General features: G+C 44.6%; 2 protein-coding genes across 3 annotated transcripts in view; one reads left to right on the top strand and one right to left on the bottom strand.

Moving 5' to 3' along the window:
- CTNNA1 (catenin alpha 1) overlaps positions 1-26,620 on the top strand; it is a 109,188-nt gene that overhangs the window by 36,170 nt on the left and 46,398 nt on the right. The window lies entirely within an intron of this gene.
- LRRTM2 (leucine rich repeat transmembrane neuronal 2) lies at positions 20,484-25,591 on the bottom strand. The gene is made up of 2 exons (XM_090150760.1): positions 22,901-25,591; positions 20,484-22,139 (listed from the first exon to the last, which is right to left on the bottom strand). The coding sequence occupies exons 1-2, from the start codon at positions 22,928-22,930 to the stop codon at positions 21,024-21,026; spliced, it is 1,146 nt and encodes a 381-aa protein (XP_090006886.1). The 5' UTR covers positions 22,931-25,591; the 3' UTR covers positions 20,484-21,023.

Raw genomic sequence — 26,620 nt, 5'->3', positions numbered from 1 at the left:
GATTTATATCCTAAAAATGCCAACTGTTCATCCCTTAATTGTAGCATTCAATTTTTCAGTGATTTTTTTTCTACTTCATCTTCCATTTTCCCCCAAGGAGATCTGACTTCCATTATGGCTTTTGCTTATTTCAGCCTCATGACTCGTAATAGGAAATATTTTCCCTTTTTAAACTAGCACTGCAGATCCCTCCTGGATTCAAATAGCAAACATGAATATCTGAGTGTGATTTCTCTTTTTCTTTTTTTTTTTTAACTTTGAGTATGCTTTATTCTTATTGCTAGTGCTGAGTGGCACAGCAAAAGTGAGAAGGCTTAACAAAATTCGTTATTGATTCAGACTGGTGCTGTAAAAGCAGGGTAGTCCAAGGTCTTGGATGGGGGTTCAACTGCCTAGAATGCAATAAATTACCCACCTTAGTCATAGCTGAACTTGTAATATAAATAATCGATGGCAGGAGTCAGATCTGTGTGTGATGTTGCATTTAGGCATTCATGGTATGTATTTTATTAATTAAATGGGAAAAAAGTTCAAAGCATATGTGATTTAGGTGGATGATGATACCAGTCTTTGAGAGAGGAGGACAGAATAAAGCACCTACCTGAATGTTGTTGGTGTAACATCAGTGTTACACCGATGAAGAAGATAATAAGAAAGCTAGGATTTAGGGTTCAGGAGTGAGCACAAAAGGGCTTTTTAAAAATTGTATCTTGTTATAACTTCATAATTTTATGTGGGTAGATGTTGACTGACTCTGGTTTACTCCCCGAAGAAAATACATGAAGCTGAATATTTCTGGGCAGTACCAGCAATTTATCCTTTGCACTAGCAGATGGTATGGTGCCTTCCCTAATGCAGAGAGCAGGTACAGTGCTTGTTTCTGCTTTGCTGTACAGGTTCCTCTCCCTTATATTTATATGCTTGGCTTTCATTGCGAGTTATATTATCTAGAGTAGTTGAAGTGAATTCATTAGAAAAGAACAGGGAGCTAATTAGAGCTGAAATATTTCTGCATCTTGAAGAAGCAGGTACATAGAATGGAGAAGCAGCAATATCCAGAAACATCCACAGACTCAAAGTTGTGACGCTATCCTCTGTGCTGGAACTCTCCTTGGGCATTATTAGTGTAGAGCACGGACAGCTTGACTTCATCTTAGTGACTGTGTTAAATAGGAGAGATGTAGGAGGTCATGGCTTTTGAGGTTGGGGTTTCACAGGTTAGAACAGAGTGCAGGATGTCAGCTGGAAGCTGAAACAGAAGCTTTCAGTCTGAGCTGTTTGACTACTATGCTGAACTTGCAAAAGATACCAATCTGCTGTACTTGGCTGGTTGACATGGAAGACTGAAAATAAGGACTTCCTTCAGCTTTAGATGGTCCATTTTTCTTGTTTGGCATTATGGAATGTGGGCAGTTGGGTTTCTTTCCATTAACACTGCTTTTGAGCCGTTAGACAGTAGTGATTGGAGGTGTCCAGGAATGTCTCATTTTTGAAGCATATTCTGTACCCCACTAATTTCTCATGCTTCTAACTACCCTTTCAGATGCACACAAGTAACAGACTTGTACTTGCATAAACTTTGTCAGAAGCTCTAGTTTGGCTAGCGTGGAATGTGAACCCAGAGCCCCATTGTGTACAACATGCTCTTGTACAATAAAATCCCTTGTTACTACATTTGGAAACGATAAATCGTGTTACATAAAGTAGCTTGACAGGTCCTATTTCAATGGGAATTTTAATGCTTTCATATTATCATTCTGACTGTGTCCTTGGCTGTCTGGATTGCATTAGAGGTGCTTGGCAGCAAATGGAGAAAAACCATTGGGGCCAGCTTCAGAGCAGGCATTCCAGGCACAGATTATTTCAGCTGATTTTTCCAGTTTCCGTGCTCTGCTTGGCCTCAAGACCCATAGCAGGGTGTGATGGAGGGAAGAGTGGGAGGGTGTTGTATTTCTTTAATAATAAAAATAAGATTTCTAACAGTTGCAAAGCACATCTTGAAGGTAAATGAAGCAGCTGATCTGCAGACTGCGTGCTGCCTACAGTGCCTTGGCTCTCAGGATGTCTGACACAGATATCACCACTTCTGGTTTTAGACTTGGTGGTCTCATGTCTTGCTGGATGCTTGTTTTGGACTTGGTGTTCAGTGTGCTTAGGGAAATGTGCTACTCCAAACAAGTGCCTCCTGTTCTCCTGATTGTCACTCTGCTGGTTTGCTTTTCTTTCCTAAAGAAAGAAAAAAAAAGGAACATCTCTGGTACTTGAAAGTGAATGGGCAAGAGATACCTAGCTCATATCTTCAATGTGCTTGGGGAGAACTACCTATGAAAGGTATTTCTACCCCCAACACATGAGACTTTTAGAACGGAGATGCTTTTATTATGAATTTGCCCATTAACAATATTGACAGTTTGTATTTCCCATTCGGAAAGGAATGCATGTGTATTTGCATGTGACTGTTAAACTTAGGTTCAGTTTACTCATGTATTTGGAAGGGCTCTTGCACAGCCCTCTTAATGAAAGCAGCTGTATCTGTGGAAATGTGTATGTGAATGAAAATGGCAGACTGATCCATATTCATGATAGATGCTGATAAAAAAAAAAAATTCTGCCTTGAGATAATCTACCCTTTCTTTTTAATATTGTTTCTGTCAGTTTAAGATGGTTGAATGCTGAAGTGATGGACACGGCTTGAAAGCCTCTGGATTTTCCCTTCATGGACTTTGCTGTTCAGCAGAGATGTGTGCTATTCTCTGGGCACTAATTTTCATAGATGTTATCAGGTTGACAACAACGCTGCTTTAAGAAAATAATAAATTTCTGAAGTGATACTGGTTTTTAAGTTGGCAGTGCTTACGGGGTGATATCAAGTAAATCAGTGACACGATGGGTCTGGTGAGAATTTCAGGTGGTGTTCATTAGCTCGTTGTTTCTGAGCCCCAAAAAGGAGCTTCCAGGTTGCTTCCTCTTTGTGCTGGTCTGGGACTTGGCACAGACTGTGCTTTCAGAGGATGTTCTGGGAGCTCTTCTGAGGTGGCAATATCAGGCCGATTGAAAGAAAAGGAAGAATTTACGAGTTCTGTATGCTTTTTTAGGCCCAAGGCAGCCTTTGCACTGAGCAGTGAAAATGTGTTTCTTAAAGAAGAGCATGGTTGTCATAATTACCTTCAGGGAAATACACCCTTAGGGAAGCTCAGCAATGCTCAAGTGGTACCTGAAGCCTTGTTCCAGAACGGGCTCAGCAGCCTGTTGGTATCATTGCCCTCCTCCATGTACTGCGTGCAGCCTCTGCTGTGAGACATCTGGTGCCAAACAAACAGCAGAACCTTTTGAAATGGAATGTTTTGACAGCATTTGGGATTTGGTTGAAATTGCGTTACGTAGCTGCATCCACTTGCAGTCCTCATGCACTTTTCAGTGTTTTTATTGTAGATCCTTAAAAGAAGGCTGCTGCCCTTCAAGGGCAGCAAAATTCTGAAGCAGAACTGAAGAAGGCAAGTGCTATCTGTAGTTGGGAGAGCAGAGTCATGCAGGTACCTTTGTGGCTGTGATGGCTCTGTCTTACCTGCTCCCTGCTGTCCTGCCCCAGCCTTCACCTTTCCAGCCAGGCATGCTTTCTCCGGTGTTAACAAGTCTAATATTTTCTAATACTGTACAGTACAGTTCCTTCTTAATTTAATTATTCTGATAGCCTTGAGGATGGGTGGAAAGAAGACTTGAAATAAGGGGTGCCTGCGTGTTTGTGATGTGGCACTCAGCAGCGTTTTGCTTCTATTGCACTGTAAGCCATTCTACATAAATGTGCATGAATTCTACTTCAAAGTTTTGCTTTTAGTCTGCTTCAGAATTCTGCTGTTTAGTATAAAAATATTTGAACTTTATCTATGTCAGACAATATATTTAGTCAGTTTGTTCAGTACTACTTGAGTACTCTCTCAAAATCGGAGAGAACAGATAGAGCAGAGCATGTAAGATTGTGCAGTGACTGCTGATCTGTGGATAAACAGCCTCCTAGCCTCCAGCAGGATCATGCTCTCAGTGTGCAGAAGTATTACACACACAACTGGGCTTTTTAATTTCCCTCTTGCTGGATGAAAAGGGGGATGGAATTATTGCAGAGCTGGAATACTGTCTTTTGTGCATTGGAACAAAATACTTGTGTGTCAATTCCTTGATTTCCCTTGATCTGAATAAAACTCTGCATTAAGTTCTGTCTTTCTACGTGATGAGAAGAGGACAGTCACTGTGTGTCTGATATGAATAATGAGTTAAGCTCTTTCCTTTTTTTTTCTCCTATCTCCTTATTTTCTTACAGCTATGTCAGCAGAATAGGTCTTCCCTGGAGTTGCTGTTCTAGGTGTGGGGTTTAACACCTAGACCACGCTCTTTGCTTAGCGTGTTTTATCCTGTTCAAACAAGCTGATGTTCTGTAATGCTCATAATGTCTCCCGGAGCTTTACAGCTACTTTGTCCCGGAAAGTCAACTGAATCAATACAGAATAATTAGCATTTGTGGCTTATCCAAGTAGTGGCAGCCCTCTTGAATGTAAATAGAGGCAGAAGAGTGACTTAATCCTCCTCTAGTGTGAGGAAAGGATGAGGGTTAAGCTGTATCTTGAAATAGAGGAGAAAAACTCATCTTGCCTTTGTTTTGCCCAGGGACGTGTTCCTTCAGCAGGAGAAACAGAGTTGGGGGCAGATGGGAAGAGGAGCAGCAGAGGAGGGACAGGTTGTATATGCCAAGGGTTCAAACCTTTCTGCTCAGCTCTGGTGGTTATTCACTCAGAAAGCCAGGCAGTCAGGGTTATCATTGCTGACTTGCTAGTCTGAAAGTGTAGTCTGAAAGGGATGTTTCTTCAGCATGGCAGTAGCAAAGCCATGGGCTTTCAGGCCAAGAATTTTCTTGCAGAGGTGTGCTAAAAGCTGCATTTTTCTCATTGCCAATTAGAAAATAAAACCAACCAACCTTTCCCTAGGGATCAAGCCATAAGGGGCAAAAACAGGACATCTGCAAAATTCGCATTGGTCGGTGAAAAGGCAGGGTGCCATCCAGTGCAGCTCGTTTTCACAGGTAGCTGTGCCTTTAATGGACTGAGTGTGTTCTTCTTTATCCTCTGTGTTTCGGGCTGAGCTTAAATGTTGCGTGATGTGCAGCCATTTGTGGATTATTGACTCATCCTGCATATATGTTAACCTTTGACTGTCAAGAAAAATGCTTTTGCCATTCATAGGGTGCACTGCTGCTTCCATATGTGGCCAGAAAAAATAAAATAGCTTCTCAGCTCCGACTCTTTTCTGTATGCCTGAGGTGCTGTCATCTGTGTTTTACTGAATATGCTAACTTGAATTGACATTATCAGTTACTTTATAAAACCTGTGGAAAGAGCTTGAAAAATGAAACCTGATAGTACTTAGACAAATAAAAAGGTTTCTGAAAGCAGAAGGTTCTCTTCTGTGTCTTAACTCAGTACGTGTGATGTCTCAAGAGCTCAGCATCTCTGGAGCAAAGGAAGCTCAGGAGACGTGGGGGTGTGCAGTGCAGTAATTTGGAGAGCTGGGCTGCGGTTCCTGTGGATGCAGACAAGTTTGTCTTTGCTGTTTGCAGACTGGCTTATTAGTTCGGGCAGGAAAGGTGTTCTGGCAACAGGCAGGTGTCCCTGGAGGGACTTTCTTTGTCCTTTCTGCTTGCTCCAGATTTTCATTCCTGCTTACCTTTCATCTGCCAGGCTTCCATGGAATGCATTTTGGTCTCCTGTTTAAAAGATGGGCTCCTTGAAAAATAAAATAGATGTGCTTTTTATTGTCTTTGTGCTAAACTGATTGAGTTTTGGGCTACAATTTCCACCTAGAAGTGGGCAGGCACTTCTTTCAATGCCATATGTAAGATCTTACTATGTAGAGAAGCTGTACATAGAGGAAGCTTAGGGGAGACAAGGCATTTAATATCTTAATGCGCAAAACTTGGAATAATTCTGGTTAATACATGTTAAATACATCGGTGTTATCTTGGTGCATGAATGTTGTGTCATATTTGCATTTCTTCGAGAGGAATATGAAAGAGTGCTGGTGATCCTAAAGCGTTTTTGTGTGACTTCCTGGAGACATCCTCATTTATGTGCCTGAGCTTTATCTATATTTCAAAGCTGATTTTCATACCATTTCTGTTGATGGGTTTCAGGTTTGCTCCAGAGGATGTTCATTAGCAACACTGGTTTACGATGCTTTAAAAATCTGTATATATCTTTAGAAAACCCAGGGCTTGTTCGTAGCACGTTCACAGTCCTCTATCTAATGGTTGGAGGTCATGACACGTGGTTTCTCTTCTCAGAGCTTCCCAGCAGTGAGTGTCAGTGATGGCCCAAGCCTTAATATCTCCATTTACTTGGTAGTTTTCGACTTTATACCATGCATTGCTTCCAAGGTTATGTTAATTTTATTCAAAACATCTTCAGTGAGAGTCACCACGTGCACCCCAGCCAGTGCCTCTGCTGCTGTGGAGGCTGAGCAGCTGATTGTGTTAAATTGCCCAGATGGCTTCTGTGTCTGGTTTGAATTCCTTCATTTCTGTTTTTAAAGGATTTGCCTGTTGACCTTCTCCACTGTATTAAAACGTGGGGAGAAAGTTCCTGAGCCCTTGGCCAGACCTGGAGTGCTTCTGTTCCTCTGATAACCTTAAGGCTTGTTTGCTCATCCCCACAGCAACTTTGAACCTTTACTCTGAGGACAACTTTAGAAGAATTGTCATTATTGAGTCATTTCAGGGGAAGAAGGTGACAGGAGAGCTCTGATGTCAAGTAAAAAATAAGGCTGCAGCTCTATCATTTGATACTGTTCCCCTTAAATGCCAAATTGTGAATTTCCTTAGAGGCAGAATGAGTTTTTGGGCACTTCTCCAGGAGTCAAGGAATCCCAATTCTAGAGGTCAGTGGACTGCAGAAAGCAAGAAAATGAGAAGTTAATGCGGAAATAAGTGGAATGAGGTTTAGGTTGGGAAGAGGAAAGTTGAAAGCCTTTCTGTCTTGCACCTGGGCAGTTGACCCTTTTGGAGCTAATGGCTTGCGAGTGGGTCGCATTTCTTCTTGTGGGATGATGTTTTAAATCAGGTCTGTAATTAAGGTTTGTGAAGATCCTGCCTTCCTCAAAGTGGGTGTTCCTGTGCTGAGTTGTAGGAGCCAGTCCAAGGCAATGGTAGTAATGAAGCAATCTTCATGTCCTGGTACTCCTGCATGCTGAAGTCTCCTCTAAACTTTTATCTCCAGCCCATTCTGTGGAGCTGTGAGAACATCTACTGTTATTAGGGAACATATTCACTTTCCTGCTCCCCAAAACTAAGAGTATTCTGAGCTGGGATTTAGGAAGCCTTTTTGAGAGGACAAGGCAGGCAGCTTGTATTGCTTCAGAGCATTCCTGGTGTCATTTCTAGTAGATGGATTAATTTTTTAATGCACTTTATAGCCTTCCTCTATGGCTTTTGGTCATATGCACTGCTTCAGAAGTGGGTAATACCTAAAGGAAAGCAGCTGTTTCAGTGCCAGGCTGCAGTGAACTGTATATTCAGCTAAAGCTTTTTTCTCAGTGTAAAAGGGGATTTTACCAACTGTTTTTTCAGATCATTATCTACTTAAGCACATTCAGTTTCCCTGTTTCTCTGCACCAGATTGTACACTTGTATACATGAATTCTGTTTGTTTTGAATAGTTGCTTCTTTATCATCTATCTCACGCTAATTCAAATCATCTGTCTAGTGGTTTCTTTGCAAGTAGTAGTTGGCAAAATAAACATGCAAGGTACCTCCTCATCCCATGTTTCTCTGCCTTGCTTCCTGCCCTTTTCCTGAGCTCCTCCTTAGATGATGCCACAGTACCGCCTCGGCTTGCTGCCTTTCCTGACTGGTTTATTTCCTCTGACATCCGCTTTCTTTTGAAGAAGGGCAGCTACTTTGTATGTGTCAGCCTAGTGCTGGAATTTTAAATACTTTAATGCATTCTCATTATCTGCAAGGGTGGCTGTCTAATTAGTTAGCTTAGTAAATAATGGCTTGATAGTGTCTCTGGAAAGTTATGCATGCCACAGTTCTAATGCCTTTCTAATCCTGGCCAGTTCCTTGGTGAGTCACTTGCATTGGGTCGTGAGAGGAGATAGAAAGAAGGGTGCTGGCTTTCTTGAACTCAAACCAGTATTGTCAGCCCGTGGTCAGTAAGGTTGTTCTCGCTTCCAGCAATTTTGTCTTCTGTGGAGGGAAGTGAAGCTATCAAGACCTGTGTGGGAGGGAGAGGAGATGCTAAGCTCCGGCGTGGTGGTGCTGGGAAGGCTGGAGGTGCTTGTTAGCTCGTCCCTCCACAGTTAGTCAGCTTTTGATGCTATTTCCAGTGATTTTAATGCCTTTTGCTTCCTGTCGAAGGCAACTTCAGATTTAGTATTTCACTGCTATATTGCAGGGTAGATCTGCTGAATCCTTTTCTACAGGAAATACTTAAAAATCTGTCACAAACTAAAGCTATTTATATTTCTAATAATGAATAAAGGTTACATTAATTCTAGCTTTGAATGTCTTATGACTTTATGGGCAGGATTGTTTCATTATCTATTTCTCTGAGCTGTCTTGCCAGGAGTTAGGTGGCTTTATTCCCAGATTTATAATGCATTCTCTTCCTCTTGGAAAGGGCATATGCTGTCTTGGCTCACTCTTTTTAATTTGAGTCTTGCAGGGGTCTGTGTTGTTCCAATTTTAGTTGTTCTATTTCTAAAGCCTTTCACATGCATGTAAAATATGATAAAAACTAAAATATTTCAAGGCTTTTACAATGACTTTGGGTGTAAGCTTCAGACTGCTTTTCATCTTTCTGGATATATCTATTAGTTCATTTAATTTACAAAGGAAAAACTTGAGATATTCTTTAGATTAGGTTAGTAATTAACATAAAAATGAAAGGCTTAGCCTGTAAGAAGAGACTGGTAGCATCTTACTTGCCAGCCCCAGCAGCTGTCTCGTGGCTCCCACAGAAGCATCATCCATCAGATTTGGTACTCAAGGCGTTCTCCCATCCATCCCTCCACGCTGGTCTAACCAGCAAAGTGATGAGTGAGATGAATTGACCTACGTCCAAGCTGAACTAGTTGTCATTCAACAAAACAGCATTAGAGGAAACAGCTCTAAGTACTGCCAGAATCCCACGCTGCCCTCCTGGAGCTGGGCTGCTGTCGTTGGGGAGCGACTTAGGCTCAGCCAGATGGGGAGATGTGTGGAGCCGTGCCAGTCTGCAAACACTGGAGGTCAGGCAGGATGCTGGGCCTGCTGTAAAATCACCTCCATGCATCTGGAGTCATGAAGAGTAGAGCTTAGGCACTTCTGCCTCCTGCCTGCGGGCTGTGTGAGCCAATGGGGTGTGCAGGGAGAGCGGTGGGGAGAAGTTCCCTGCATGAAGGCTGGGGAGGAACCTGCCAGATTGCACCAGTTTCAAGTGAGATCCTCTTAGCATGGCTGTCAGAGCTCAGCCAGGTTGTGTGTTGGATGTTATGCGTCCAAACCTCTCAATGTCATGAAACATTTCAGGTGTGTTTGCCTTGTTAGTGCTGGGTCTCTTGCTTTTGAGGTTTTCCAAACTCTGCCCCTGTCCCAGTTCTGCTTCTGAATCACAACTTCATGTAAACTAGGAGAACTCGGTTTTAGAGTGTGGCACGTCGCCAAGTTTGATTTTCCTTTTGAGCTTTTATGGAAGTGAAGTTCTGTGCTGTAGCAGGTTGATTTTCTTGGTAGCCTGTGTGACTAAATATTTTTGTCTTGTTGCTGGAAATGTGTTGCAGAGATACAGAGCCTGTGTGTACCTGACTATGAAACCCAGGCTGCTAACTTCTTTAGTTGTAAGAATAAGTCTCAAGAGAAGGCTGGTATCTCCATTACCTGGTAGAGCTCTTTCACAAACGTTTCATACCAGTTTAATTTCTCCTCTTTCCCAGACATCTCTCTTCCATCCCTCTCCTCTCCAAGATCACTGGTGAAAATAATGGTAAAATAAGTTACTTTGAGCTGCCTCAATATCATTTATTCCCTCGAGAAATAAATGCATCAGTAGCACTGCACAGTAATTTTAAAGCTTTGATTTCACCTTTGCTTTTAAGAGCGCTTCCTCTCGTTACACTCCTGTGAAGGTATTTGAATGAAGCTGGTAGTTACCCATGCAGCTGGAGGACAGGCAGGTTTGTAGGTGTGTATGGATACAGGTTAGTTACTTACTAACTGGATTCCTGCATGAGCTGGCAATGAAACTGCCCACTCCATGTGAAGTGATGGACTGCTGACAGTGTCCAGTGTTCCCAGCATTGCCCTCGAGTGGCAGCTCTGCACTGAGGTGAGGCTTATGGCATTACAAATGGATTTTCCTTTTCCTCTTAGGGAACAGACTATGTAAGAGTAAAATCACAAATTACAGCTCTCAGATGAGGAAGTAAAATTTTTTCAGAGTATTTTGTATTAATGAAAAGCCTACAAATATGTTACTAATTTGAATTATGTTTCAAAGTCAAGAGGAATGCTTTTGATAAAAGATAATGAATGGTAAAATAGGCCTTTCCCAAAGTATTTCATTAATTTCTTTTAACTTGTCAAAGCAGAAATCAATCTGTGTAATGTCCTTACTAGAAGCTGTTTCAGTAATCACAAAAGTCCTATTTTCTGCTCAGAATGCTTTTTTGAGTCAGATCACAGAAACCTATTGTTGTTCTTTATCACATTGTGCCTTGTCTGTGAGCAACCTTTGTCAAGTATGTGGTCTTGTTACCAAGTCCTAATTCTTTCAGTAGTTTAAAATACGTCTTGCATAAGCAAGTGTAGGAAACTCTATATAAAAATAACTCAAAAAAAAAACAAAAAAGCATAGTTAGTTTATCCACTGAAAGCAGCGTACAGCAACTCAGCCACACTTAGCCTGCAGCTGGTAGTGGGTAGAAGGCTTAGAGAAATGTGGTTGTGAAGTAGGCACACAATTTTACAGCCACTGGTCAGGTAACGTGGTATGGCTGAATCTGAGAGAGAATTTTAAATGTTTGTTTAACACAATAGAGGAGACTGGTAGCATAGTGTCTGTGCTTTGTGCAGATTCCCATCTGTGGAGGCCCTTCTTGAAAGTGAACCGCTGTTTCTGCCCTGTTAGTGACATTAGAGATTTAAATTTTGATATTTAAACATGATTTCCAGTGAGTACCCTAAGGGCACTGCTCCTATGTACTTGTATCACGTGGGCCTACTTTGTCATATCTCCATCACACTTTGTGTATGTGTACGTAATGTTAGAGACATGAGTGGTTGGGTTGTTTTGTTACATACATAAACTCATCTGTTGTGCGTGGCTTCCTCGTGTTTCACTGATGCCTGGTGGTCAGGAACCACGGACCACGTTGCAGTGCAGGCTGCACTCAGTGGCATTACAGTGAGCAGAAGAAATGTGCCATAGTGTAGTTCAGTTTGCATAAACAACTGAAACTGTGCTTTGCTGATGATCACTTACTAATTTTCTTGATGAAGACTGCAGTTTTTGAATGAATGAACATGAATATTAGGTGTTTGAAAGTTCCTCTTTTGATGATGCAGCTTTACTTGGGCTTATTCAAATGATGGAGTGCCCACTGAGAAGAGGAAAGCAGTCAGCAATCTAATAGCACTGGTTCATCTGAATGTGGTATAAAACTTCTTCATGTGTCTCTGGACACTCTCATTGGCATGCTTTGTCAAATTAATTGTTGGCCATGGACAGTTGTAGATATGAAGGGGTAATATCCCTGAAATTTATCTGCGTGGAGCACTGGAGTAGTGCTGTGCTTTGTCAGCGCTTTCATTTGTCTTCATAGTTTTACGGCGTGCTGTCAGACAGCTGTTCGTCATGGAGGATCCCAGCATCCTGGTGCTGTGTCACAGTGAGGCACTGAGCAGCTCCAGCAGTGTGGGAACCCCTCTGATCTGCAGCTGGCTGTTGGTCAGGTGCAGGAGCCGAGCTGTGAATTCAGTCCTTAAGTGCTTCTCCCATTTGGAGCTTGAAGAAAAGCTCCAAATCCTCCAAGTTCCAGATTTGTCAACAAATACCTAAATTGCCAACGGATCTGAAACTTGGAGTAGCTGAGGCATTGCAGCTTGTTTGGCAGTGTTTGAAGGTATGTCAGTTGCATGGTCTGTGCATATCTGGAATGCCTTACTCCTGCTTTTGCTGCTGTGGACTTGTGTGGGTGCTGAGTTATTTTAGCTATCAGCAGCAGGTGTCCCTCAGCTGAAGGAATGATGAATTTTAGCTGGTCTAAAGTGGTGAGCTGCTCTCTGCTTACAGTCTGATAGCAACACCTGGCAGAAGTTCAGAGCATGCAGAACACTGAGCATGCTGCTTCGTGGTGCTGGTGAAGGAGGGCAGACATCGCAACCATGGAAAGTTAGCTGTCACTGCTGACTGGTGACTTGTTGAAGCCACGTTATTTCTGTTTTGCTCAGGACTGTGATGTTGTGTTAGCAAGCTTTGGCAGGTACTATATCTGTGTATTTTTGTCCTGTAGTGCAACCTAATCAAATGCCTAACCTCTGAGTTTTTGGTTTCTTAGCATTGGGTGCTAACTGCAGGAAAAAAGCATTTATCATGGAGTCAGCGCTCCCTTATTTCCTGGTTTCACAGGTGCCATGGTGCTGATAGATGTCCCGGAGCTGAACTGATTGGCTGTGGAGAAGAATATCAGCTAGAATTGGTTTTCTCTCCCTGCATACCCTGTGTCTGTTGAGTTCCTGAGGGTCTGAACCCCACAGATGTGCCATTGATCCCCATACAGCTCCCAGTTATTGTTAAGAGCTGCCAAACTGGTGACCTGTGCTCTCTCTTCCCAGCTGTGTCCCACTTGGTTCTATCTTCAGGATTACCTGAGGAGATTGAGAAGGAATTCCATGTCTTTGCTGAAGCATCTTTTTCTATCCAGTACAGGTGGAGCTCTCTCTGCCCTGTGCATGAGCATCACGGTTAGGCACCAGGCCTTTGCCCACATCCCCAGCTGGGCACGTGCTGGGCTGCCTGCTTGCTGAATGACCCTCTGTGGTTGGTGGGCTCAGCCCCACGTGCACAGAGCTGGGACTGCCAGCAGTGCTGTGGGAATGTGCTCACCGGTGAGGAATGCACAGGTGTTTTCCTGTTGCACACCATTGTGTGGTGTCTTTGGTGGTGGAGGCTTATTTATAGTCTGTGTCCTTATCCCTTTCCCCATATAGTTGCTGTTAACAGATTGTATCATTATCAGCTGTGGTATGAGCTCTATTAGTATTAGAGTTTTTCTTCTCTGAAAGATTAAAAACTTCAGATGGTATCAGGGTTGAAGCAGTTTGTTTGAGGGCAGGAAATGATAGTCCTGGTTAACTGGCACGTGGCTTCAGAGGCAGAGAGTCTGGGCGTGTGATGGATTATTTAGGAGCTGAAGAAAAGAGAGCCAATACCTCATAATAAACGTACTTACCGTAGGGCTGAGCTGGATTCCACAGCCATGCTCTTCTCCATATTTTTAGCTCTTTGCACTCGTGTAAGTAACATTGCTTTTGCAGCAAGCTTTCCTGCAGTGTTTTGTACACTTGGTAAAGGATATTTCAGGATTTCTGTAGCTGTACGGTTGGGAAGCATCTTGGAAGGACCTTTCTACTTGAAATGCATTTCCTGTATCTAGTGCTGTTCTTTAATCTCATGCGGTCTCGCAGAACCCGTTCTACCTATTAAATATGCAGTAAAGCTGTTCTGTTTGGTACAAGACTGTATGTTTAAACAGCAGAAGTCCTCGTTGCTCTTGTATTTTAGAATTAAGAATTCAGCTGCAACACTACCTTCAGATTTGGAGCCATTAGAATGGATTTTTCAGATTTATTCTCCTGATTATAGTACAGAAAATTAATTGCTTTTGACGGTAAAGAATTATGACCCATTCATTATTTAAGAACCTTCTTGATGGATGAACCATTTCTACTTCCAGACTTTTTGTGAAGTGAGGCTGCATTTTAAACTGGTATAAGCGTAATATACCCGTATCAAACGATGGATGCACTGCATCCTTTCTAGGGGGTTAATAATTGGGAGAAAAGAATGAAAGCACTTAGTGCCTCACTTGTCTGAGTTTTAGCATACAAGTCGTAGAGCCTGCTGGGAGAAAACAGGAGTAACTTGCTTGAACTGCATTTAAAATAACAATATTTTTAAAAGGAGGATTTGTTGTTTCTTAAAGTGTCCTGGCTGTGCAGGTACCACCCTGGTTTGTTCGTGTGCGTTCCATACTGGAGAAAAGACCTTGCAGGTACTGCAGGCGGATGCCTGCCCTCCCATCCACACACCACGCAGCTCCTCACTGTTGGCACTGCTGCTTCAGAAGTTCTCAAATGATTTCTGTGTGTGTTTAAGCCTGTGGTCTCATCCTTTTAGCAAATGAAGGAACGAGAAGAAACAGGTTTTTTTTAAACCTTGTCAATTAAAAACAATAGATCTGTAATGATGGTTTGGTTCCCTTTGAGCCTGGAAACGTTTGCTGAATGCCCTCAGCAGCCAAACCTTTTCAGTCATTCATCGTAGAAGTAAATATGGAACTTTCTGAATGAAGCACGTCCAGTCATTTTTCTCTGTTTTACCAGATAACTCCCAGAGCACGTGGTTCTGATGTCAAAGACGGCAGGTAAAGTTTTAATACATTGTAAAGCAAATGTTTTCCTGGTATCTAACAGTAATCAAACTGGTGATAGGCCGTGAAAAGTTGCTTTAATGAAGTATCTTTCTTTACAAACGTGTAACTATAAAGATGAATTTCAGGGTTCCAGGGGTGTGTGACCTATTGCAGGGAGTTCTATCCCTTAAACAGCATAAAAGCACAGACCTGGAGGGAGGAAAGGGGGGAAGCAGTGTCCGAGCTTCCCTGATGTGCTTCAGTTCTCCTCTCGGGCTGTGTTCTTCAGTCTTCATTTTTTTCACAGTTGCTTTAACACAGCCTACATTTAAAAGCTAGCTGCTAGTGATGCTGACAGTTTCTTATTGCTGATTGATTTCAGAGGTTTTGCATAGAATTTTCAGAGTACCGTTTTTCTTCTCCTCTGTGTCTTACCTTTCCTTGTGAAAACAACAGCTTTTGCATTTTTAGAGAGATGCTTTTTATCTTAAAATCAATCTCTTTGAAAGTTTAAGAAAATACATTGATCCTGTGCTGCTTTGAAGTATGGGAAGGACTGAGGAGCCAGTGGCTTCTAAAAGCCATGAGAACTTGAGTTAGCCAAACTTACTGCACAAAAGCAGAAAGCAGCTCAGGCTCAGATACTGGAGTGACTTTAGCTGGCAGTTCCAGTGCATGTGATCATCTTGGAACATTCTGAAACGTGTTCTTTTTCTCAGCTGTTGTATTGAGTCTTTTTGGGTTGTGCCCGTGAACTTGTTTAAATGAGACTGTTCTGGTGTTGTTGAAGCACCATGACTTAGAACACAGTGTAACAGTGGCCTGTGTAAAGGATGCTTGTAGGGGTCTGTATCTCTCTGTCACTTCCTAGGCTGTAATAATTCAAAGCCAGGGAGATGTGCTGTGGTTTGACACTTCTGCGTGGTGTGGTTCCTGGGAGGGCGGTGCTGCTGTTGGGGACAGGCTCCTGCTGGCACTGCCACAGCTCTGCCAGGTGGCCCAGGGCTGTGCCCATGGGTCCTGCTGGCTGCCGTGGCTACAGCACGGGGACTGGCCCAAAGCTGGCTTGGGATGCTGTTGGTGTGCTCTTAGACCCCAATGGATGTACACAGTTGGACACCTCTGCTTGAAAAAGGAGGAAAAAAAAAAAAAAGAAAAAGAGGCAAATCCAGTTTTACAGTATACACAATTTTAATAACAAAAATTTTCTGTACACTGCACTTCTTTTTATTCCATTACTTACACCCCCCCTCCCATCAGGAACTGGCTCTTTAACTATAATTTCAATACAGTGCATTGAGGGCTCTCCATCTCGTTGCTGAGCTGGTAGAATAGTTCACTCGCTTATGTTTCATGAGGGTGAGAAGCAAAACAGGGTGCTGTTTTTGTTTTGACTTTAGGGTTTGTTTTAACAAATGAGTGGCTGAAGGGCTGGCAGGTGGAGGTTTGTGTGTACATCACAGGTGCATGAGCCGTGTGGTGTTTTGTCCTTAAAAAAACATGAGTTTTGCCCTGTCTGAGGTTGGCTATATCCATCAAAGCTGCTGACACCTCTCCCTGAATACCTCTCAGAAAAGATTTTTGTTCAAGGTGTGAAATGCTACATTTCCAGGTGACTAAAATGATCTCCAAGCATCCCACTAGCACCATGGCTTAAAAAGGAAAATCTGTCCTCACTTCCAGGGCTTGGGACTCTGTGCAGTGCAGAAGGGCATGGGAGGAAGGATCTGCTTCTGTGCAGCTGCCTTCAGGTTCTGCTGCTGTTTCTGTGCTTTCTTTTTTTTTTGTTCTTTTTACTAGGGGAGAAGTTCTGTGTTCCTTTCTGAACTCCCTAATTTTTATGTAAAGCTTAAGATGAAATTCAGCTTTCTCAGTAGACATCATAGGTCTGAACAGATGGATTTTAATAGCTGTGCAGCTCACAAAATTAAATCAACTTTATTTTCATTAAAGTAGTACAGAAATTAACTTAGGCACATTAAAAACCAAGAATGTAGTGCAGACTTCTGATTAAAGCCACTGGATGTTTCTGGTTTACATGTCAGCAATAGACTGCAGCCTTTGAAGGGGCATACAGGCTCAGATGCTGGGCTTTGCGTGCAGGCTGGGCTTATCTCTGAAAAATCACATAACTTCTGCAGCAAAACAAAACCCAACATTGATTCAGCAGCATTAATTATGTTTCCTTCTGATGGAAGTGGGAGCTGTGCTGGCAGAGGAGCGCTCCCATCGGAGGCTCAGCGCTAACCCGTTTTACTCTCGATCAAGTAATTCTTGGTTGTATGCATTTAAACGATGATCTAATGCAGAGCGACTAACAAGAGGGGAGCTGAAAGCATTAATTCAGACCTGTTCCAACACGATGACTCAAATGGAACTTGTACTGCCTGGTTTGCATTTCGCTGGCACGAGGGTGGGGAATGGAAGCAGAGGCAATCAGGGAGGCTGGGGGATGTCTTCAGGTGGCACAGGGATCCTAGAGCAGTGGAACAAATTTCCATTTCTAAACGGCCCTGAAGGTTTGTGTGATGCTGTACCTAGAGGTGGTAAGGCACCTCTGTCATTTATCTTAGAATCACAGAATGGTTGGAAGCAACCTTGCAGCCTCCTCAATCCTTGCTGTGCCCCCCACCAGCTCGGGCTACCCAGGGCTGCATCCATGGCCTTGGGCACCTCCAGGGATGGGCAACCACATGTCTGGGCAGCAGTGCCAGGGCCTCACTGCCCTCTGGGTAAAGAATTTCCCCCTAATTGAGTATCTGCAGAAACCAAGGCTGTGCAGTAGAGGTGATAGTCTCAGAGAAGAATTTAACAACCTCTTCATCAGTCAGTGCTCATCCTGAAAAACACTTAACTTAAGCCAAATCATCCTGCTTCGTCTTCCATAAACAAAATAAATCAGACTGCTGACTAAGGCAATTATTATAATCCTCTCTTTGTTTGGAAGAGTCACAAGCCATTGAGAATGGAAGACAGTAACTTTAAAACAACCAAAAAGGATTAACAACCTCTCATGGTGCCCTTGTGTAGGGCGATGGCTGTGCCTGCAGTTTGCTGTCCCTCCCAAGGGAATTCAAGTTGACTTTGCTGCTCGCGTTTGACATTGTGCGGGTTTTATTGTACCTGTTACCCTAAATGTGATGTTTCTGGAACTGCTTTGCTCACGCCTGGAACCTGGCAACAAATGGTTTAGGAAATGGCAGGTATAAACCACAGCATTTGGGAGAGCAGCTGCATGTTGGAGTGTAAACGTGAGTGGGGCTGAGCGAAGCAGCATGGGTGGGCTCCTTGCCCCCCAGCCAGCAGAGCCTGCGGAACCAGCAAAACTGGGACGATGGATGGATGGGAGAAGTGGAGCACCCAGCTGGAACATCAGTCTGTACTCTGCTGGGGCAGAATTACAAGCTGTTAGAGACAGAGGGGGCTTCTGGGGCACTGGAAAGACACTGCCATGGGAGGGACCTGATGCTGCAGTCAGGAAATCTTAGAAAGATTTGAGTTGGAAGGGACCTTAAAGATCGTTGTGCTCCAATCTCCCTGCCATGGGCAGGGTAGCCAGCCACTAGATTAGGCTGCCCAGGGTCCCATCCAACCTGGCTCCGTGCCTTATGAGCTCCCAGCTCTGGGCTGGCTGCACGTGGGACAGGAAGGTGGGATGCTGTCCTGCACACAGCTTGGACATTGGTGTTCAGTGCTGCCATCTGATGGGTGGTGGTGATGCACTAAGATTAATGTTATGGGCACTGAAAGTTGAGTCATGAGTTAAGTCAGAACTTTGTCTCTGCTGGTGCCTCCATGGAAACCACTGCTGCTCCCTGGTACCCTTGGTGCAGGCATGGGGTCAGCCAACACAGTAAGGGTGGCACAGCAGGACAGGCTGCTGCATGTGCTCTGCCAAGCCCAGCTGGAGCCTGGGGCTGAGGGAAGAGCCCTGGGCACTGACTGCTGGGAAGGAAGCAAGTCTTCCTACAGTCAGCCATACACTAAGGTTTTGTATTGGCTTAGGGCTGAATCACAAGGGTTGTATTCGTATGGAATCTCAGAACCATGAATCGTGGAACAGCTTGGGTTGGAAGGGACCTCAGAGATCGCCTAGTTCAGGGTTGCTGACCACTGAATCTGATACCACACCAGTCTGCCCTGAGCACCTCCAGGAATGGGGCATCCACAGCTCCTCTGGGCAGCCTGTGCCTGGGCCTTGCCACCACTCATATTCTCTCCCTGTCCACCTGCCTCACAGGATTTATTATATTCAGTTAAAAGCAGTAAAAGCAGAAAAAGCAACAGTTGATTTCCTAGAATGGATGCAAATTGGGTTGTCGTATTATAAACAGTTAAGGGGGTTCAAAGAGAACTTTATGGAAAATCATAGTCTTCTCTGAACCTCTTCTATTAAAGTACAAAGTCGTAGGAAGTACACAAAATATTTGTTTTATAATAAGGGCACCGTAAAAGTAAAATGATGCAAATTAATATCTTCAAAACCAGTAATTGAAAAAATCTTTATGTAAAATCTGAACAGAAGTCACACTTATCTTGCTATAGTTGCCTCGGACGAATTCATTTCACAATAAAACATCAAACTTGTATAATTGCACCCTAAATACCTCACTAAGTGGTAATACAGATATATAAAAGCGGAGTGAAATAGCGAACAGATTTTTATGCAGTGATTTTTCTGTTCAGAAAGTTTGCGGAATAGTTTAGTACAACACAATTAGCATACTGTAATTACTGATTCGTTCAAGGTATGTTGACACTGTGAGGAATTTCTCTTCATCCGTGTTTGCTGGTAATTGTTTAACACTGCAGCATTGGACACAACACATTTTTTAGTTATACATACATGTATATATATATTAAAAAAATTCCATCCCTCTGGTCCTTTTAACTTTGGTTAGAACGTTTACAACATTTGAGCAGTTGACTTAAAAATAACGTAATCCTTTGCAGACCCCCCCGCCCTCCCCCATGGCATCTCAGTACCACTGTCGCTGCATAGATCTGCAAATATTTACATATCATTTCATAATATAGTATAAATAGCAATATGATACCTCTGGTTAAAGAAATCAAATTACTCCTGAAGAATGAGGTGCGTGTGTATATATATTTATATAAGAATTTTGTAATGGCATACTAGTTTAGATTCTGTCCCACATTGAATGAGAAACAAAACATTTTTTTGTGAACTGTTCTACAAACTAATCATTATCCTAACGTATCGGAAGGTACCAGCTTTGAGCTGGTAATTACCTTGAATTTTGGAAGAGGAGGACAAGTGAGAGCTTATATTACAGGGGCTAATTCTGTCTCCAGAGAAACCGTGGAGTTAGTGCATGAAAATAGCTCCCAGCAAGAGGAAGCCTGAGGGGGGAGAGGGGGGGACGACAAAGAGAGGTTTCTTCCTTCTCTCTTTCTTAACCTCCGGTTGATATTTACTTTTAATTAAGAAAAACTTGTGTTAAGGGTATTTACACATGAAAAGGTGTGGAAGTGCTGTTTGTTCGTAGGCGTAAGTCATTAGCCCGAATGCATGAAAAGCATTATCAAGGCAAAGCAGAGAGCTGGTCGGATTTGAACGCCTGTAACATTTAGATCATCGTACCAACCTTCCTAATTAAGCACCGCCAGGTACTCTGCAAGTGCCTGGAGAGCCATCCTGGTTAATTGGTGGCCGTGTGAGCTGCTCCTGCCTGCGTTTGCTGCGAGCTCCAGCAAGGTATGTGTAAGCAAGCCAAACTGTGAGCATGGAGGTAGGAAAACTGTCTTAAAAATTAATTTGCCAGTCCCCAGTGCATCTAAATCCCCACCTGAACCTTGGTCACTTCTTTTTTTTTTTTCCCCTCTCCCCTTTTTACTCGAGTGGAAATGATCAGAGGAGGAAAGCCTTCCTCCAGTGTGCCTCTGAATTGAGCAGAGCCAGCTGGGATGTTTGGCATCGCACAGCTGCAGGGGAACAAATGCAGTGTATGTTCCTCTGCAGGTCTCTGTGCAGACATCCTCCCTCCTTCCACCCGGGCTGATTTTACTGGGGAAAGTGGAGTGTGGAGACTTGGGTATAAATGGTACACACAGTTACATAACATGGAACATTTTACATAGTTTGAGGTGAGCATCTTTTTAGACTTTTAAACACTAGGAGTGCAAGTTTAATGTGATCATTGCTTCTTTAACACTGAAAATATTATGGATTTATTAAAAAAAAAAAAAAAAAAAAATTAAAAATACTGCACCACTCCATAAACAATGCTTCCATTGAGTAGCTTGGAAAATTAGGCTTTACGTCAACATTTGTAAAAATTAGAATCTGCTGTAGGTCCCCTACAATTTTAAAATAGGTTACTTATCTGGTTTAATTTTAGGTATTATACTTCACATTCTTTATATGGCAGCTGCTGACACTTGCATTGTCCGTAGCCGTTAATGATGATGAAGGGTCCTTCGTGGGTGGGTTCGTACTCATTGTACGGTCCTTGGTCTGACATATTTGCCATATGTAGCCGCGTTTGGGATCGGAGCTGCCTGTGGTTTTGAATCATTGAGCACTGCCTAATTCTTCTTAATGTGGGAGGGCAGCATTTCCTGGAGATGAACACTATAAAAATGATAAAAAAGAAAGAAAACAATAAAGCCATTGTCCCTGTAATTACCCTTTGAGTAAAGATGGCATTGTTTGGCTCGGGGAAGGGTTCCTCGGTGGTGACGACCATGCCTGCCGTGGTGGGGATTTCTTTGTCTCCCATATGGAAATGAGAGGAGCTGATTCCTTTCGTGGACTCGGTGGTGGGAGCGTCCGTCGGTGCCGCGGACGGGGCGGCGGTCGATGCGTTCCAGCAGAGCTGGAAGCCGTGCACGGCGTCCAGGATGTCCTCTCCCTGGGCGTGGTCGGGGCCGTGGCAGAGGATGGGATGCTCCCAGCGGCCCCGGAAGGCTCCCAGCCAGGCGGCCAGCGCGCAGATCCGGGCGCTGCATTCCCACAGATTGCCCGAGAGCCCCACGGTGCTGAGCGACGGCAGCGAGCGCAGGATCTTGGAGTCCAGCGTGCTGAGCTTGTTGTTATCCAGGAGGAGGGTTTTAAGGTTAGGCATAGTTTCAAAAACTGTTAGGTCGATGGCTTTGATCTCGTTTCCAGTCAAATCGAGCTTTTCTAAGGTGCCCCAGGTCCACTCCATCCCACACGTCAAGTTGCTAATTTTGTTCCACTGCAAGAAGAGAGTGTGCAGGCTGCTCAGCCGGAGGAAATGAGCAAAATTAATCTTTGTCAGCTGGTTGTGCTCTAGGTGCAGCTCCCTCAGCTTGATTAATCCCGCAAAGCCATTGCGAGCCAAACTTCGCAAGCGGTTTGTGCTCAGATCCAGGAACTCCAGGCTACGGCAGTCCCAGAACAGGCGGACGGGGATCGTCCGCAGGGAGTTGGAGCGCAGATGCAAGGTCTGCAGCTTGCGGAGGCCGTAGAGCAGCTCAGGGTGCAGAGAGGACAACTGATTAAAAGAGAGGTCCAAATTCTGCAGGTTAAGCAGCTGGCTAAAAGTGGTGTTTGGCAAATGAAAGATTTTGTTGGAACTTAAGACTAATTCCTTAAGTTTATACAGTCCTTGAAAAGAATCTTCTCTGACTGTTGCAATTTGATTATGATCTAAGTGAAGCCAAGTAAGTTGACTGAAGCTCGCAAATTGATCCCTTTCAAGTTCAGTAATAAAATTGTGCCTCAGTGACAAACCTAGAGAGCCCTTTTCAGTGGTGTTTGGCACTGAGTGAAACCCCTGAGAGTCACAGTAAAAGAGCAGCTTCTCACAGCGACATTTTGGTGGACAAGCCATGCCCAAGGCAGGCAGCATTTTTAAAACCATGCTCATTGCATATAGTGCTGCCAGCATACGAGCCCCTAATGGCCACTTGAAATGTAAGCCTGCAGAATATAATTTAGGAAAACAACAAGATAGGATATCCTTATCAGTATACTTTGAACATCACGGTGGAAGATTTCACTGCAGATAACATTTCCATGCATTTCCGAAAAGCTTATTCTAAATGCAAGAAACAACTTAGTACTACACACAGAATACCAGCTATTACACTTAGGATGAGTCTTTATCGGCATTACGGAGGGTTACAGCGTCACAATCAGAACACATTTCTCTCACAAGGTTCACCCCAGCAAAGCGTGCTGTAGCACCTCGCCGCTGCCTTAACACACAGCCATCATTCATTAGACAAGGGAGAGAGAAAGGCACACACTTACCCATTCTTTTGAGTACATTGGAGGTTGCATTCAGTCGTAGTTTGAGACTCAACACGGTGAGTCTGTGAAAGGCTCTAACGCGAGATAGCCTGTGAATAATTTACTGGTTTAGGGTCCTTTGAAATTAGTGCAAAATTGAATCCACCGTGCTCTCTTAGAATATTCCTTTTGAAAGCGCCGGCGTGATCTCCTCTGACAGGTCTGCAGTTTTCAAGTCGATGCTTAATAGAAGTTTTCTTCCTCGGCGGCTGCTCGGCTGTTTAATCGAAGCTCACGTTTTCTTTTTCCGCAGCTGTGGGTTCCTTTAGTCCTAACTTGTTGATGGCAGATGGGTGGCTTATTGCTGAGAGAAGCTCCTGGAGTAGCATGAGTGCATTTACTGAAAAGCTTTTCAGGGAAGCGGCACAAGAATGGGTTTGCTTATGCGCCGCGACCACGCAGGGCTGTATATAGGCTGACGTCACCTGCTGACGTTCCTTTTGTTTGGGTTTTCCAGAAGCTTTGCTGTTTTAAAGCATTGTGCTGCATACCGCGATCGTGTTTGAGACCACTGATCGAGGAGGGGGGAAAAAAAAAAAATCAACTGTTAGAGCCCTTCGTCCCGGCGATGCGAGGAGCCGGAGAGCCTTGCACCGCCCCGCTCCCCCCCTGCATTCCTGCTGGCTGCGCTCACTGTGGGCAGCGCAGAGCTGCAGCTGGAGCCTCACTGCTGCCGGCTGCCTGCCCAACCCGGCTGCGCTGGGATGCTCGGGGATGTGAAGTGTGCCCGACTTGGACTGAGGGCGCTGATTAGCAGTGCTTTGCAGGGAGGTGGGGCAGCTCCAGGTCCCTGCAGGAGCACGGGCAGGAGGAGAGTGCTTTTTGGGACAGGAGCGCTGTCGGGGCGCGCGGTGGAGTCCCTGCGGTGAGAAATGTGTTTGGAGCGCTGGGAAAATTCTGGAAAAAAGCAAAGCTTACCTTAGAGCACAGGAAAAGAAAAATATTAATTGGAATCTAGCTTGACAGCTTGCAGTTATGAAATGAGGAAATCCATCTTTTTTTTTTTTTTTCCTTGCAAACCCTGGCTTTTGTGTCGCTTATTGCTGCGTACCAAAGTGTGGGAGAGCAAGTTGCATTTACAGCTGGGGTTCCCTGCAGCTCACAGCCCTTGAACAGGGGCCGGGACCCACGGTGTCGGCAGGACCTGCAGCCAGCATGCAGAGTCCTGAGCTGGGCCGTGGTGCCAGCAGCCCTGCAGGGCCACAGCCTGGTCCAGGGCTGCGTGGTGGGACATCACAGCTTCTGCTGCCCAAAGCAGACTGTCCTATGGGACCTGGTTGTCACCGTGAGACATGTGGCAGCAGCACAGCACGAGGTGCTCGGCGATGCTTGCCCTGTGCCAGTGAGGTGTCAGTGATGGCCTCGGGACAGGGCTGAGCTGAGAATAGCAAATTCCCCATGCTAGCAGGGAGGGAGATTAATTGTGTCAGAGGAGGTCTGAGAAGACAACGGTCATTTAGCTTCATTATTAAACTTTAGTTCCTTATTTAACCTCGGCCTTGCTGGTTCCTGCCTGTTTTTCTCTTTGTCATACAGTGCAGCTGTGCCCCTGGCTGCAGTGCTGGACCTGTGGCTGTCCCCACAGGGGAGGTGTTAAATGAAACGGAGGGATGGAGAACACAAAGGCACAAAGAAAAGCAAAAGCCTACAAAACACAAAAATAAATAACGCAGCTATTTTTAATGTTAAACCGGGCAGTGCTAGGTGAATGTGTTAAATTGTTCTGCCGCTGTAAATATTCCAGCATTTGCTCTAGACTGAAAGGAACACGTGTAAAGAAATGACACGGACCTATTCCAAGAGTTTTTCCATAGTTAATATTCACTGCGCAAGAAGTACGCAGCCGAAATCCAGCCTGAGCTGCCCGTTGCCTTGGGGGAGTACGGCAGCAACGTGCCTGTAGCTGTGCTTCTCAGCACTCATCTGGTGCTCTGTCCTGACCCCAGCGCTGATCTGAATGTTAATAGCACATCAATATGATAACACAATCTTTTAAGGAATGTTCCTAAGGTGTCATTTAAGAAAATTGAAAAAGCTCCCAGATGAAAAATTACTATCCTGCTGTGCCACTCTTTCCATTATTACCGAGTGGCCAAATTTGGGTACCTTTTGGAAGGGTTCTGCTTTTTTGCATCCATGCCTGTTGGTAGGTTCCTCCCACGCGAAGGTTGTGTAATCTGGCACGGCGTTGGGAGTTGCTGCTCACACACGGTAAGCTGCTGCCTTCCTGAAGCTCTTGGTTCTCTGGCCTGTAACCAAACAAGGGCTATTTAGCACCTTGCCGGTGAGTTTCCTCTTTGGGAAACAGTGAATGCGAGCTTTATGGGCGCTTTTCTCAGCATAAACCTGTTTTTGTGCGTGCTTGTCGTGAGCCAACAGCTATTACTGAAGGCATGCCTCCGATTCCTTTTAAACCTGAAACTGTGCTGATATTCGCCTTGTGCTCTGGGGACTGTCTGGGGTGCCGAGGTGCAGTAGGCTGAGAATAGGCTCCAGCTGCCTGCTTAATTCTCACCATTGCATTTCTTCTGAGACTGCAAACTTGCTTGCATGCCAAGGGAAGCCACGGACGAGTGCCATCTGGAGCCTCCCGCCAGAACAGGCGCTTTGAGGTGGCATCTGCACCTCTAAAACTTGGAGGAAAAGAGGAAATATGGCTTTCTTCAGAATAAGTGCTTTAGGACCAAAGAGCCCTCTCCCTTACCTGGCTTGTTGTGCAGCAGCAGAGCTGGTCCTTGCTAAACACATGCACTCGAAGCAGAGCTGCACCCCGAGGCCAGCATTGTCATTTAGTTAGGCTGACATCTGGTGGAAGCCTTCCTGGTGCATTAAGTCCCACAAACAGGCTAATAGCACTTGATGCTGGCATGGGCTGGGCAACCTCTTCGTGCTTCTGGTGCAGAGGGTGGAAGCGTGGGCGCTGCAGGCACTTGGGATTTGCACCTGTGCACACAGCTCCTGTATGTGTGGAGATGGCATGGTGGTTGTTCCTGAACTTCAGCATGCTGGGAGTCATGGAGAATCAGCTGCTGCTTTTTTGCCTTCTTGCTGTGCAGATAAGGCGGAGGAGGCTAGCACAGGTGTGGCTGGGTGTCACATGGGTTAGGTTGCTGCTGTACCAACAGATATGCTGTGCAACCCCTATATTTCAGTGCTTAGCTGTGGCTATTGGAGACTCCTTAACACTCATGTCTGATACAAGCCCGGATGCTACTGTCTCCTCAAACATCAGGTATCAGATAGGTAAACTCTGCTGAAATTTGTGCATCATGCTCCATCACCTGCCCTTCATGGTTACAGTGTTATAGGCTGGATGACTGTGAAGAGGAAAGGGACCTGGGGGTGTTGGTTGATGCTTGGCTGAACACGAGCCAACAATGTGCCCAGGTGGCCATGAGGGCCAGCGCCATCCTGGCCTGCACTAGAAATAGTGTGGCCAGCAGGAGCAGGGAGTGATCGTCCCCTGTACTCAGCACTGGTGAGGCCGCACCTCGAGTGCTGTGTTCAGTTTTGGGCCCTCACTGCAAGAAAGACATTGAGGCCCTGGAGTGTGTCCAGAGAAAGGCAGCGAAACTGGTGAGGGGTCTGGAGCACAGATCTTACAAGGAGCGGCTGAGGGAGCTGGGATTGTTTAGTTTGGAGAGGAGGAGGCTCAGAGGAGACCTCACTGCACTCTACAAC

This window comes from Phasianus colchicus, chromosome 15 (assembly GCF_987193195.1).
Source record: "Phasianus colchicus chromosome 15, bPhaCol1.hap1.1, whole genome shotgun sequence".
In the NCBI taxonomy this organism is placed as follows: Eukaryota; Metazoa; Chordata; class Aves; order Galliformes; family Phasianidae; genus Phasianus; species Phasianus colchicus.
This window is presented reverse-complemented; position numbering and strand designations above follow the sequence as displayed.